The sequence below is a fragment of the Triturus cristatus genome, chromosome 6, assembly GCF_964204655.1.
Source record: "Triturus cristatus chromosome 6, aTriCri1.1, whole genome shotgun sequence".
Classification (NCBI taxonomy): Eukaryota; Metazoa; Chordata; class Amphibia; order Caudata; family Salamandridae; genus Triturus; species Triturus cristatus.
Window position 1 is genome coordinate 954,108,737 of NC_140589.1, and position 15,423 is coordinate 954,124,159.

The window sequence follows — 15,423 nt, forward strand, 5'->3', positions numbered from 1 at the left end:
CTAGAAGTAGTGGTTTTTGTTCTGATTTTGCTTTTATGTTCGGAAATGCGAACCTTAAGTTTTCGCTCCGTTTTGCCAACATAGGCTTTACCACAGGGACATTTGATACAGGAGATGACATGCGAGGAGTTACAGTCACTGGTATGGAGTAATCTAATTTTTTTGCCTGCTATGGGATGAATTAGAGTGTCTCCCGCAATAACATTGTTACAATTAATGCAGTTATTGCATTTTTTGGTACCTAGTTGATCATCCGGTATAAGAGGAACTTGCGGAGATGAAAGCAATGTTCTTAGATTTTTTCCTTTTGTATATGCAAAAAGTGTTTTTTCACAGAAGAGACCATTAAATTAGTCTTCGTTCTGAAGTAATTCCCACCGGTTGATGATTATCTTTTTAATGGCTTGTGAGGCTGTGGAATATGAAGAGACGAGAAACCATTCTGAAATCAGTCGTTAATTGTTGTTTTTGCTGTAATAGTTCGGACTGAGGCTTAGACTGTGCCTTAATAAGACACTCATGTAGGATCTCTTCGGGGTAACCCTGTGCATGAAATCTTTGTTTGGATTCAGATAATTTGTGAGAACTGACAACTGGGTATGAACATATCCGCCGTATGTTTAAATAGGTCAATGCTACTAAAATGCTATGTTTGAATTACAATTCTGTGCCTTAATTTTTTGACGAGAGAATTTGCATGTTTATGTACATTGTCAAAGAGTTGTCAACCCTCAGGAACAGTGCGTAGTGTACATGAACTCGCTGGTTGTGCTATTTTCATTCCTCCAGAATTGAAGCCAGGAACAGGGTTGTGCGTTCCCTCCCTCCGCGATGATCACGCGGACAACAGCGCCAGTCCGCAGGCAAGCAGCAGACCTGGTCATTGTCACCCCGCTCTAAGTCGCAAGTCTGGTTTCCAGTTCTTCTGGAACTTACTTGGGATTTTCCAATCCTACTCCCCCATTTTCCGACCCTCCTCACGAGTCCCGAAAGAGCACCTCATCCGCTAGTATCGACGAACTCACTGTGGCTCATGGCATTGCGGATTTCAAAGGTAGATGGGAAGACCCACAGCTTTCGCGAGATGCTGAGACGTTTATGTCCAAGGCTTGGGCGGACAGTACAGTTAAGAGGTACAGGTGTGCGTGGGGCACATGATCCCGTTGGCGTTTGCGACGGGGTTTTGATCCCTTGGCCGCCAATGTAGTTCACGTTGTGAATTTTTGGGCACAGCTTGCGTAAGAAGGCCTAGCTTACAGGTCCATCAACACGTTCAGATCAGCCATTTCCTCAAGCCATGTTCCGGTTCAAGGAACTCCTATGGGCGAACACCCCATGGTTTGCAGATTGTTCCATTGCATCTGCCTTTCCTTGCCTCCAAAGACGCGTTACTCCGCGCTCTGGGATGTTAATCAGGTTCTTAACCTTTTTGTCCTGGCAACCTAACAGGTTCCTCTCTAGGAAGGAGCTTTCTGCAAAACTGGCTATGCTTCTCTCTTTGATCTCCTGCAGACGAGTATCGGATGTCCGGGCCCTTGATATTACCGGTAGAATGTTTACCCCTGAGGGAGTGACGTTCACCCTGCTGCGACGCACAGTGCCATACCAGGGTTATTTCCTATCCAGCATTTCCGGACACCCCGAACCTTTGTGTGGTTAGGTGCCTCAAGGCTTATGAAGAGGAGAACGCCAGCTCCTCATCGCACTCTGGAAGCTGTTTAAGGCGGTTTCTTCCCAGACCATGGCCAGATGGGTTCGTTGGGTGATGCAGGAGGTAGGCATCAGCCTACGCCACTTCGGGGCGCATTGCGCCCGTGGGGCTATGGCTTCTAAAGTATTCGGCTTGGGTGATATCCTCAACGCGGCAGATTGGTCTTCGGACTCAACCTTCAAGAGGTTCTACTTTAAGTCGGTGCTTAACATGGCTCATTTGGTTGTGGGCAAGCTTTAAACAAGCATAATCTTCGCCTCCATTCCTGACATAGAATGAAAAATCTCCTAGCTAACGTAATGGAAAGTTTCAATTCTATTAAGGACTCGGAGGCGAGGATTATCCCGCCCTACGCTCCAGGAGGCGATCCCTCCCCGTACTGGAGTAAGTATTTTACTTCAGATTTTAGTTGCATGTTTCTCTGTGCTGCTTTCACGATAACGGCTAAATTGCTTTACAGGTTTGAGTCTGATTCCTTTGGTAATGACTGCCTGTCGTTTCAGGTTCCGATGCTCACAAACAGGATGCCAGAAGAGAACAGGAGGGCTGACTTCACGCTCAGCAAGAGGAAGAGTGGACACTAACAAGGGACTATGTTGGGCTCGTTGACCCCTGATTGGACACTTTTATCCTCACTGGATTGGTTGCTGCTATGTTTTGAACTTTTTGCTACCTTTCCCTATGGTTCATGGGAAATGTAGTTTGTTATTCAAACGCTGCTATTCAAAATAAAGTGAAGAAAGAAGGCATAATCCTCGCCTCCGAGTACTTAATAGAATTTAAACTTTCCGTTACGTTAGCTAGGACATTTTTTCATTCACACCCAACAGTATTTAGGTTCACTCCTGCACGTGCGCACACATGCTGCCCGGGCTGCGCCAACATTAGAACTGACCCCATGTCTCGGTGGGTCGCATGAGATGGGCTATTTGGCAGCCTCCTCCTGCTAATCGCAGACAGAGGCGCACGAGCTGTGCCCACATTTTGGATATTTATTACAATTTGTCAATGTGCATACCGGGAAACACCGGCTTAAATTAAGGCCAGTTATCTTCAAGGCTGAGGGAGGGGTAATCAACACATCGACCAGAGCTCAGTGGTCGAGGTAGACCGCCGGGCAGCAGCCTAATGTTATTGTAAACAAGCTGGAAAGAAATGCTTCGATTGGGTTGCTGCTGAGCGCAGTGTGCCTGAACTGTACGCCGTGCCCGGTATTACATTACAATAAAAAATAAAACAAACGCTGTCCATGGGCCTAATGAAAATAAGCCGCTCTGTTGAGGGGAGACATGCTAACAGAACTTAATTGAATCGTTTTTTAAACTTGTGTTTTCAGAAAAGTTACATCCCAAGGGAGATAGGGGCTGTAGTCCCGCGTTCTTCGCAAGCGGGACTTATAAGATGGTGCCCGCATCTAGACCGCCGGAGAATACCGTAGGCGGTCTAGTCTTTTCCACGAAGATCGCACTGAGGCAGGAGGAGGGATTTAAAATCAGGAAGCAGGAGAATGGCGCGAGGGTGTTCAGCGCAGAGGTTGAAGGACTGGAAGCAGGAGGAGACGGAACCACTACGGAGGAGGTAGATACCAAGATGACCACAGCAGAGAGCACCGAACCGCCCAGTGGCAACGCGCATGAGTCCGGTGGGCCCCACGGAGAGGAGGAAGAGGGCGGCAAGACTCTGACAGCCACGACCCCGGAGGGCCGCGACTGGAGGCAAGTACCCTTGTTTACTTTCCTCACGTTAGGCTGGTGGAGGGCAGAGTTGTAGAAAAACCCTTTTATTTTCTCCCCTCCCCCCCCCCCGTCTTCTGTACCACACAGCTAGTATCTTTGGGCACCTCCATACTCAGTACACAGCAACCCCACCCCTCCCTTCTTGAACATACACGCCTCGAGGGGGACGGTGGTGGAATACATAAGCCCATGACGTAATTGCTGACCGTCTTGTCCCCTTTTTTTTTTCTCTTGTCCAGAGGGAACCGGCCACCCGTCGCTACCCCTGCCGAAGAAGAGGAACCAGCTGACACTGGCTAACAACCACTACAGTTCTCTACCCCCCCTTTCTCCAGAGACTGTCAAAGCGTTTTGTTTTCTTCCCCCCTTTTTACCCTAAAGACTGAATCAGCGTCCAAAGGACTCTCCTAACCTGCTTACTTGAACTGCCTCCATAGCAACCAATAAAGAACCACTCCCTCCACCATTGTCTCTGCCTCGCATACGCCTACAGGGGAGCGGGAAGGGGCCGGGAACCACAGGGGCATATTGAAAGGACACGGGTGAGAAGCAAACGAAGGGAGATAAAGTTTATTGCAGAGCTGTTTGGGAGTGGGGGAGGTGTGCTGTGTCTGCCTGCTGTTACTGTAGCAGCGCTGGTCTGCTTCCTGTGAACAGTGGTCACAACATTGTAATTTAAGTGTGGTGAAGCACAGGAGTATGTGATTACATCTGTGTTAAAGACACCGGCTTAAATTAAGGCCTGTTATCTCCAAGGCTGGGGGAGGGGTTGTCAACAGTACACCGACCAGAGCTCAACGGTCGAGGTAGAGCGCCGGGCAGCAGCCCAACGCCATTGTAAACACAGCATTTAGGGTTCTTCCTACACACGTGCACACATGCTGCACCAACATTAGAACTGACCACTTCCCTCGGTGGGTTGCACTCACACAGGCTCGCTGGCAGCCCCCTCCTGCTGGTCGCAGATAGAGGCGTGCGAGCTGTGCCCAAATTTTAGATATATTATTTACAATTTGTCAATGTGCAGACAATGGCTTAAATTAAGGCCTGTTATTTTCAAGGCTGGGGGAGGGGTAGCAACAGCACACCGACCACAGCTCAGCGGTACAGAGAGAGCGCCGGCCAGCAGCCCAACACTATTGTAAACCAAGCTGTGAAAAACATTCAGTGCTCCCGTCAACATGTAACAAGCATTTACAATGCAATGGTCTCGGCATTGGTAAAGTTAGAGCTATTGGCATTGCTCATGACAATGCCGTTTCTTTAAATGTTTTAAAAACAAAAACAAACAAAAATAATGTCATGAGCAATGCCAATAGCTCTAACTTTACCAATGCCGAGACCATTGCATTGTAAATGCTTGTTTTGGGGGGGGGGGGTCACTTCGCGGAGTCGTGAACTCCGCCCAGGCCAAGCACTAATGAGGCCACTTTAGTTCCGGTGTCCTGGCCTTTTTCTGTCCCAATCCGCCCCTGTGTGCCACTGATGCCACCCCACCGAATGAAAGGATCAGACGAGGATTGAAAGCAAGGGGATGGTGGTCCAACCAGGGCTGTCGCTAGGCATGGGCAGTGTGGGCAGCTGTCCAGGGCCTCGCACTCAGCCCACCAGCATGGGGCCCCGAGCCGATTGTGTGTCCTGTTGTTTCACTGCTGTCCCAACTAAAAGAAAGGTGTCTCCTTGCAATTAGGGCCCATGGGAGGGGGCCCCCTCCCCGGGCCCCTCAGGGATGGTGTCTGGAGGCCTAAGGGAGGGAGACGCTTCCTCTTGTCCCAAGTGCAAGGAGACAATTCAGAGACACTGGGGGACACCCATTGTCCAGCATTTTAGCGCCCCCATTCTCAACTTTTAGCCCACAAGCAATTCTCACACCTATTGGGCTGAAGGCGTGAGAATTATGTGTGGGCTGAAAGTGAAAACTGTGGGGGCGCTAAAATGCTGGACAATGGGCGTCCACCAGTGTCTCTGAATTGTCTCCTTGCAAGGGGTCACTTATGTAAATTAGAGGGGCCTCGCACATTCCCTTTTGCACAGGGCCCCACAAATACTAGAACCGGCCCTGGATCCAACTATCCACACAGCGAGACAAATACCCTGGTCCACGCGGTGAGCGGGTCTGAGGCACAGACGGCCACAATGGAACCCGCGGCCCAGCTCTCCAGGACGGCCGTGAAGCACCCTGGGTTCTGGAGTGAGGTTGCAGAAGGAGAGACTGGGCTTCTACTCGGTCCCCATGTGGTGCCCCAATTTATCCCCTTGACCTGAACACTCCCTTCTGCCTGTGGAGGAATGAAGGAAACCGCCATTATTGATTGATTTTATTTAGACAGGTTCTACTCTCACGCAGATAGGCTCGGTTTAGCTGTATGTCGGCGACATTCAGGAAGGGCAGTCACGAGAAAGAGGCCCGATGCCTAATGGTAGAGAGACTACCCGGGCCGCTGCTCGACCCTGCCGCTGGATAACTAACAAGGGCGCCTCCTTTGTCCACGCCATCTTACCTCCCAGTCCTCGTCCTCTCTCTCCCCCAAAACCTCCTAGGTTTGCTTTACCCAGCACACAAACCAGCACACACAGATTCAGAGCTCGGCATTAATTCCCAAATACGATCAGCGCACGGTGCTTATGTTCACAACATTGCATGTGCGTCATGCGGAGGGTGGAGCGTGGGTAATACTAGCCTGGCAGAGGGCACCTCCCGCCCCGAACCTCCCAGGTAGGCTACGAGCTCCGGCTGCGGAGGGTGGCGCACAGCGCGGCGGCCGAAGCTGCCCCCTACTGGTGGCCTGTAGAGGCCAACGTCCACTTTAGAGTTCTGTGTCTGACAAGAAGCTGTTCGCCCGCTCAACCTACCACCCCCTGCGCCCCCTACCCCCGCGCCTGGCTGGACGATGAATCTTTTTTGTAATTTTAAATAACGCGAACTCGACCCAAAGGTATCAGCGCGCTTTGCATGAGCACCATTGGCGTTACAGACGGACACATTCATTTGTGTTAGGCACGGGGAGTTCAAGTGATTTTTTATTAACTATAAATTCCGTGGCTCCGCGGACCAGTCACTGTTGATCATCCCCTTCTTTGGATGGAGGATATCCAGGACAGGCTGGTCGATTTGCGGGCTTACGCCGCACCTGTGGTGCAAACTTCCACTCACCCTACGCCGCGTCACTCGACTCCTTTCTAAAAGGCCATAAAAACAATATTATGTCACTCCATTCAGCTCTGCGAGTTTGGGTTCCCGCGCTAGAAGCAGTTTACGCCGTGGTGTTGCGCACTAAAAAACATATAATACACACAGACTGGCAAAACACTGGCACCCAGTGGTCAGTCTGAATATGGCACTGACTGACAGTTGGGTACAGAATAGCTCAAGTGTGCATCTGTGGGAGTGTGACTGATGGTGTCTGGAGCAATCTGCGAGATGGGAAGTAGGGATGGAAGTCTGAGCTCAGACAAACGAATAGAAGTACAGGCAGGGCTTTAAGTGGGCCGGGTCTTAGTGCTCAGCACCGGCAGTTCTTAAAAGCAGGTGCCGAAACGGGTCTCTACGGGCTCTCCATTTTTACCCTCACCCTCGGGGTGAAAAAAAAAACATAACTCTGCAGCCGTGCTACCCTTCATTGTTTTTGAGGTAACTTTAAAGAGACTCGTTATAGTTCTTGCAGTCTCATCATTTCAGAGCGGAAGTCTTGTCAATGTTATATGCAACAAAGCCATAGTTGCTTTTGTATCTTATGCAGCTTGCAGCCACTGGCAAAGCCAATAGTCTAGGCTTGCTGTAGGTAATCTTACCTATTGTTCTTACAAGTTAAGGCACCTGATGCCCAGATCGTTGTACACCCAGCGAGTTTCAAGGTATATAACAGTAGGATAGCTGGTGGTTAATGCACTTGCTGGAAAAATCCGTCTCCAGTCTAATTACAGGTAGGACACACCATAAACTAGCGCAGAGGGTTAATGTGCCTGCTGCAAAGCACGGTGTCTAAAGCGCAAGTCACAGATTTGTCATTTCTATAGGCAGCTGTGTGGGTTACTGCTTCTGCTGCAGTGAACCTTGTGGTTCGTGCTGATCACGGTACAATCCTTGCTGTACAGCTCCCGAGGGTCCGGTATATTGAACGGGGGCAATGTCAGCAGAGTCCGCCGAGGACGGCCCGGATCTCCTATCCGGCTCAACAGCAGCTGCCAGATCCGGGTGGATCTGCCACATGGATGCAGGCCTCTCCGATCAGTAGTTCCAGGATCCTCTAAGCCCTTCTGTTAGCGGGTTCACTATGCCAACGTCCTTAGGACAGCCGGTCAAACCACTCCATTTACTCGAGAACAGGGTACGGAGGTGTGAGGGTTGAAGGAGGTGTGCCCACTCGCGTGCATAGATAACACCTCAGCTATGCACATTCAGGCACGGTGAGTAGGTCTGTCCGCGGGGCAGGGTAGGTAGAGAGGCCAGCCACGGGTATTCAGCACGATGCTTATTCCTGACACTATCTGGACTGTCAAACTGTGATGATGCCGTGAGGGGTTTAAAGAGACGTCGCTCTGCCATTCCAAAACACAGAAAACAAACATATATGGCAGCTCAGGTTGCCTCATTCTACCCAAAGGCGAGAAAAAAAAAACTTTAGAAAGAACACAAGCCATGCGCAGTATAAAAAAAAAACACACTGGGGATCTCGCCAAATGTGCCCCCTCTATGCACAAATTGAAATCTTGCATGGGTACTATATAAACTATGCGAGTTACTACTAGGATAAACTTTAACAAAACGCATTTACACGGGTTTAGAGTTTTTTTGATACAAGAAATTAATCATAATCTATTTTTGGCTTTGCAATGGTGTAACTGGCGAGCAAAGGAAAACATTTCAAAGGAAAAGAGGGAGAGCTAAAGGAGCCCGGCAGGAGCGGAACCTGGCTCTCCCTCAGAGCTGATCTGGGGTTGGTGTGGGCAACTGCGAGCTGTAGATATCCGCGGATGCAGGCCACCGCTGAAGAGGACGACCCAACATAGACCCGACATGGCGAGGGTGGCGAAAGGGCCTAGATTCCCTGTGGGTTTTCGTAAGTCGCGATCTTTGTTGATCAAAGGGAGAATATCCCATACAAAATTGCTCCCAACCCTCCATAAGATGCCTCTACGTCCACAAAGCTCTGTGCGCCCTACACAATCTGGTATTTTAAAAAGTGAAACAGATTCATGTGTACATCTGTTTGGGTGTGAAAAGGTCGCAGAGTTAAGCCGGAGTGAAAAGGTCGCAGAGTTAAGCCGGAAACACTGAAGCTCCCTTGGTTGTGGTTCTAGGCCCACAACGGCAAGCAACGGACGAAGGGGGAGAGGACAAGCACACGACCAAGGCAGCGTCCTTTTCGGATTCGGGGGCGTGTTTTGCTGTTGTCTCCTCCTTGAGACTTTTCGCAAAAAACACGCCCCCCGATCCGAAAAGGACGGGGCATGATTGGAGTGACGGGACCTCTTCTCCAATGGCTGGCCAGCATTTACGAGGCCAGCCAATGGAGAACAGGGCAGAAGAGGGGCCGGTTCAAGCCCCTCTTCTCCCAAGTCATTAAATCTCCGGACTTCCGAACGGATGGTCCCGAGACCTAAAAAACGATGGCATACGATGCAGGGCCAAAAATGCTACAAACACAATACAACATATGGCCTCTATTAAAAGTAATTCACACCCAATAGTATTTGGGTTCTCGCCTGCACGCACGCACCCCCCCCTCGGGCTGCGCCAACATTAGAACTGACCCCTTGCCTTGGTGGATCGCACTGAGACGGGCTCAGCCTCCTCCTGCTGGTCGCAAACATAGGCACAAGAACTGTGCCCAAATTTTTGGTATTACAATTTATGGATGTGCATACCAGCATACACCACCTTAAATTAAGGCCTGTTATCTGCAAGGCTGGGGGAGGGGTAGTCAACAGCACACCGACCAGAGCTCAGCGGTCGATGGAGCGCGCCGGGCAGCAGCCCAACGCTATTATAAACAAGCTGGGAAAAAATGCTTCGACTGTGCTGCTGCTAAGCGCGGTGGCACTGAACTGTGCTCCGCGCTCACTATTACATTATGATACAAAAATAAATGAGCGCTGTCCATGGGCCTGATGAAAATAGGCGGCTCTGGATATAAGCAGTGTGCTAATTTGGGTGCAAACAAAATAATGACGATGATGCTTTTTTGAGAGACATGTTTATTCTCTCAAGCATATAAAAAGCACACATACGTATGTATATTGGGTGAATCATAGGCCTGAGATAACAGCGATTTTAACTGCTGCCACAGTGTTAAGGGCGGCGCAATGAGAAGTTGATACGGGCGAAAAGGCGCAATGATAACTTGCTCATTTCTAGAAAAAGCATCAATTTATTAAAACTTTAAAGACTAAAATGTACTTGTAAAACAGATAAGTTATAACTTGCACAGTGCTCCCTTCAACCTGCAACATAAAAAAAATGTGGCAGATGATGCAGGTACAAAAATACTACTAGTACAATACGGGCTGCGCCAACTTTAGAACCAACTCCTTGCACTCATACAGGCTCTCTGCAAGCCTCCTTCCTCCTGCTGGTTGAAGACACAGGCGCGTGAGCTGTGCCCTGCTTCCGACGCTCCCAGGAACCATCGCCGCGCGACCCACAATAGGAAGAAACTCCAGTAGAACTGAACCCTTGCCTTGGTGGATCGCACTAAAATGGGCTCTCTGGCAGCCTCCTCCTGCTCGTTGCAGACAGGTGCGCGAGCTGTGCCCCGTTCGACGCTCCTAGGACCTCCTTTATGTGCATAAAACAACAAGCTGCTAAGGCTGCCGCAATGGTTAACAAGCGCTTACTGCCCCAAAAATTAAAAAATAAAGTTTGTACTTAAAGGAGGGCTTCTAGCTCCGCCAAATTTCGTTTGAGTCTGGATGGGTGGAGCCAAAAAGGAGACAGGGCGGTAAAAAAAAGCCTAATTGCAAATCACAAAACAGCGTTTACCATAAAAGAGGACGCAAGCCAATCAGAAAGATGGGCAGGACTTCATCTCCACTTCCAAAATCTCCTCTACCACAATATGTCTCGCAGAGCGAGCAGCGCAGGCACGCTGCAACGCTAGATGAGACCTAATAAAGCGACTGACTCCCCCAACAAATGTTAGCAACAACATGGAACTTAGCTAGCTGCTTCAGCAGTTGAAAAATTGCAAATATAGAGTTGGGTGGCAGAAAAATGTTATTCTCTGTGCACCAGTTTAATAGGAAACCAAAGACATCGTACCTTAAATTTTCGAGAATGGATTGAAGTCTTGATAAACAATTTTTTACTTGCAACAGGATGGTCTTCTCATGGATAACTCATGTCTTTTTCATACCAGACACTCCTATAAACTATTTTAAGAGATTCAGAACAGAAACTGCCCTCTAGAAATCTATACAGTTATCTTACACCTTTGTATGAAAACACATTTTAAAATAGGTCTATTCTATTATAATAATCTGGCATGGCACTTTTACTCTATTCATAACAAAATAATACTTACTCCAATGTCATCCACCAGCATTTTATCCAATCCAACTGGACCAAGTGAACTTTTCACTATGTTGGCAATAGAGGACGCTGCAAGAACTAAATAGGAAAAAAGAAATGACATTTAAATATACCATTCTATTAACTAGAATCAAATAAGCCAGATATTAGGAAAGTCTTGGAGATGATCAGTTCTTGTTTGACTCTCCCACCCAATATATGCATGTACCTTTGAGTAAATTAACAAGGAAAATATGCATCATTAACTGTAAAACCATAATTATGGGCTTTCTCTAAATTCATGAAAGAAAGCAGAAAGTTTAACTAACAATCAAGCGGACATAAATAAAGCATTGTAGATATATTTACATGCATCTCTAATTTTCTGTTTGTTTCTGAAATGAAGGGATGCGAGTGGAGCGGCTTGGGTAGTGTCAGCAGATTTACCCATTTGCGTACCATATTCTTGCATGTACGCGTCTGCACTGATAGCATATTCACAGACTAGTTGAGAGAAGAGAGGCAGAGGCCAGTGCACCTATGTTACAGGAAAGTTGCATGGATAACAATGAAATATCTGATGTGAGTAAATAGCATAACGCAGAATAGAAATCGAAGAGTAAATCAAGTCTTAAAATACAAAAGACTTCTATAATTCATTCTTACAAGGACTCAGTTCAACAAGTGTTAAAAACAAGACAATGGAAATAAAATCTATAAAACAAAGAACATTAATTTGAGCCTAATACAGCCGACATAATTGTGATTAAACTATAGCCAAAGCGGACATCTCCAAGTTACAATCATTGGCCGTGCTGTTCTGAATTGGCTGAAGAAATAAAAGTTCTTTGGGGTAATGAACACTTGCCTCATCATGCACCCATTATGACAATGCAGCAGCCATTTTTTTTACATTTGTTCCAAGACAGCAACTTACAGAAGGGACTGAATTCCAAATTTATTTTATTTGCATAGTTACTAAAAACCATTACAATACAGAAACTTCAATTAAAACCGTAAGAACATAATAAAATATATGGTGCACATTTAGAGTATCTATAAGCATTAAAAACTTTAATTAAGTTGCACTACTAACAGTTAAAACAAGCATTGGATATGCAATAGGTCTCGCATTTGCTTAATTTAGAGCCATTGGCGTTGTAAATGACAATGTCTTTTTTCCATATGTTATGGAGTGTATGTGGTGTGTAGTGAAGTTCCCGGTTTCAGATTTAGTTGTAGAGCTGTGCAATGTTTGAAATAATAGTTATTTTTCGCAGAGTTCTTTATTGGTTCCTCCAACAAATGTGTGTTACTGTCACTTACCCAGACCCACCCTTAATACAAACACAGAGCCACTCAGCACACGCAGTCTATACAAAACACGCACTGACCTCCCACAACCACACCACACACATTAATTGACAAACGCAGGCTCAAAACACAGAGTCACTCAGTGTTTACACTCTACACAAAAACATGCACGAGCCCTATCCACCCACACTTGAAGACCTCACATGTTGAGCATTAAATAATGCGCAACACAATGGAGCCGGGGGAGAACGAGTTAACGTGAAGAGCACTTCACAGGAGGTCTAGAAGAGCGCTTTGCAAAGGAACACATGCACAATCAATGCTTACGAAGCCTGCAACACAAGCTGTAGACAGCACACATGTGCAATCAGTGCTTCCCAGACCCAGCTGCACAAGCTGAAGACAGTAGATGAGTGCAATCAGTGCTACCCAGAGCCTGCTGCACAAGCCACAGACTGCACACATGTGCAATCAGTGCTGCCCCAAGCCTGCATCACAAACTGCAGACAGCACCCTCTCGCACTCAAGGGGTAGAAACAGCCTGCGTCACTCAGAGTGTAAACAATGACTCTGCGAGATGCAGAGAGTGGTTTTCAGCAAACTTACTAACAGGATATTAGTGAGTTAAGAGACAGCCTTTCTTACTTAAGGCGGGGACGAGACTGCCTGTGTTACACCGAGTGTAAAGAAGGAGCCCAAGAGAGAAAGGAGACAGGGGGATGGGGGAGTTCAAGCAGACATACGGACAGGATATTTATAAGACAAGAGACAGCCCCTCTCACTCAGGGGGGCAGAGACTGCTTCGGTTACACAGAATGTGACGAAGGAGTCAGAGTGAGGGGTTTATGCAGACATACTGATATAGAATATTTGTGAGACAGACTCAAGGATGGTGGGTGTGAGATGTTAGGGACATTGAGGTCCGTTAGGCATTGAGAGACCCACCGCTGCTCATACAGACATGGGTGAGAGAGTGGCTTACAGAACAGGGTATGTGAGAGACATACAATGACGTTTATATTACCATCAATCTATGGAAGAGGGGTCGGTGAGCCGGGACAGAGAGAGGGGGAGACAGACGGCTGGTTGTGGAGGCACAGGGAGTGTGAGACATGAAGGCAGCGTGAGATCACAGACTGTGTATGTTACACATAGATTGCGGTAGGTCTGTGTTCCACACACACGGTCTGGTCTGTGAGAGGAGGCTAGGGAAAAAGTGCTTAGTGGCACGCCGCAAGTAAAAGATCCAGTCCGGGTGGGCGGGGCCAAAAGGAGACTTGGCGGTTAACAAAAACGCCTCACTTTCAGAGGCCAGTGATTAGCATAAACTATGACGCTAGCCAATGAGAAAGATGGGCGGGGCACCAAGCCCACTTCTAAAATCTCCTCTACCACAATGTGTCTCGCAAAGCGAGGAGCGCGTGCACGCTCCAGCGCAAGGTCAGCAAGACCTAAAAGCACTTTGATGCTAGTGCACATTGTTGCTGGTGTAAGGAATGCAGTCAGTGAAGCGTTTGTTGCCAAATCAACTGCTGCAATGTTATGTTATTCGGATTTATATAGCGCACAGCTGCACCAGCAAGGGGGCGTCCCAGCGCTGCAGCATCAGAGAGCAGATCCAAAACCTAAAACAGAGGAGCGGCAGAAAGGAGTGAAATAAGAAAAGAAGATAAAAAGCTAAATAGAGGGAAAAAGAAAAGTTTTAATCGCCTTCCTAAAGCCGTACAAACAGGTCATGCTACGAATCTGAACAGGCAGAGAGTTCCATAGCTTAGCTGCCAAGCAGCTAAAAGACCGCCCCCCCACGCGAAGGCGTTTAACGCGGGGGACAATCACCAAATGCTGACCCAAGGAGCGCAGCTGACGCGCAGGAACATACGGGATGAGCAAATTACTAAGCAGACTAGGAGTAGCCAGCTTCAGAATCTTGAAAGAAAGACACAGCGTCTTAAATTGAATGCGCTCCATCATGGGAAGCCAGTGAAGTCTACGAATGGCACTGGCAGGAGAACAGAACCGCGGGAGCCCTAATAAAGCTCTAGCGGCGGCATTTTGAACACGCTGCAGCAGAGTTATTTCTGCTTGGTTAGCCCCTAATAATAGGGAACTAGCATAGTCCTGTCGAGATAAAATGGCTGACTGGACAATCGCCTGGCGTGTTGGGGGATCAAAAAACTTTAGAAGAGGCTTAAGACCCCGTAGGAGTCCAAAGCAAGTACCGGCAACTTTTTTTATATGGTCTTGAAAAGTGAGGGAGGAGTCCATCCACACCCCCAAATTCTTAACCACAGGCCCAGGAAACTCGGCCACCAACTCTCACTCCAGCGGCCAGCGTTCTTCCCTACTAGCAGAACCTCGGTTTTGTTAGCGTTCAGCTGCAAACAATTGGAGGTCATCCAATCTGCGACGGCCACCAGGCCGTCCCTGAACCGGGAGGCGTTCGGTGTGGAACCTTCAGCCAGGGCCACCACCAGCAGCGTATCGTCCGCATAGGAGACCATGGTGAGGTTCCATCAGTGCAAAAAGGTACTTTACGGTGTTACTAGCTGCTAACCACAATGGGGGCTTCCCAGTTCTCCCTTAGTTGGAGCGGCCTCTGTTCTTTAGTTGGGTAGATGGTGCTAGGATCGCCAGTGTATAAAGACGGCAATTCATTATGACTAGGCCTCCGTAGAGTGATTACTGTAAGGCGTGATCTTATGGTGACATTTTTTGCTCAACTATTGCAAGAAATCTTACTAGTCTTCAATTCAGTTGTGGTGTTCCTGGATCAAAGCATGCCAGAACTGCTTGCCTCCTTGAGCGAATTCCCCTGTGGTTGAAGGAGATTTTTAGCTGCGGTCTCCTTTCCTGCCCCGTCTCCGTACAGGAGCATAGTTATCTCCCTGGCCATTTTTGCACAGGCTGAAAGAAGTTGGGGGTGATGCCTGCAGCCACGGTGGAAGGTTCAGAGTGCATGGGAGCATGCCAAGGTGAAATATTAAGCATTTTATTTTGCGTGATGTGGATATCCCAGGTTGAAGTATTTTTGAGGGGCTAAGATCTTATAGTTATTCAAAGTCATCCATGCATGAGACCTAGGTGAAATTTAGGGATTTTCAGACCTGCTTTTTAAAGCACGAGTGATGGATCTTTGTGTTCCAGAGGACAGA

General features: G+C 47.9%; 1 protein-coding gene across 1 annotated transcript in view; it reads right to left on the bottom strand.

Annotated features, from left to right (window-relative positions):
* TCP1 (t-complex 1) overlaps positions 1-15,423 on the bottom strand; it is a 126,909-nt gene that overhangs the window by 95,682 nt on the left and 15,804 nt on the right. The window contains exon 2 of the mRNA XM_085611649.1: positions 10,971-11,056. Coding sequence (XP_085467775.1) covers positions 10,971-11,056 — 86 coding nt within the window. The remainder of the gene's footprint in view (positions 1-10,970; positions 11,057-15,423) is intronic.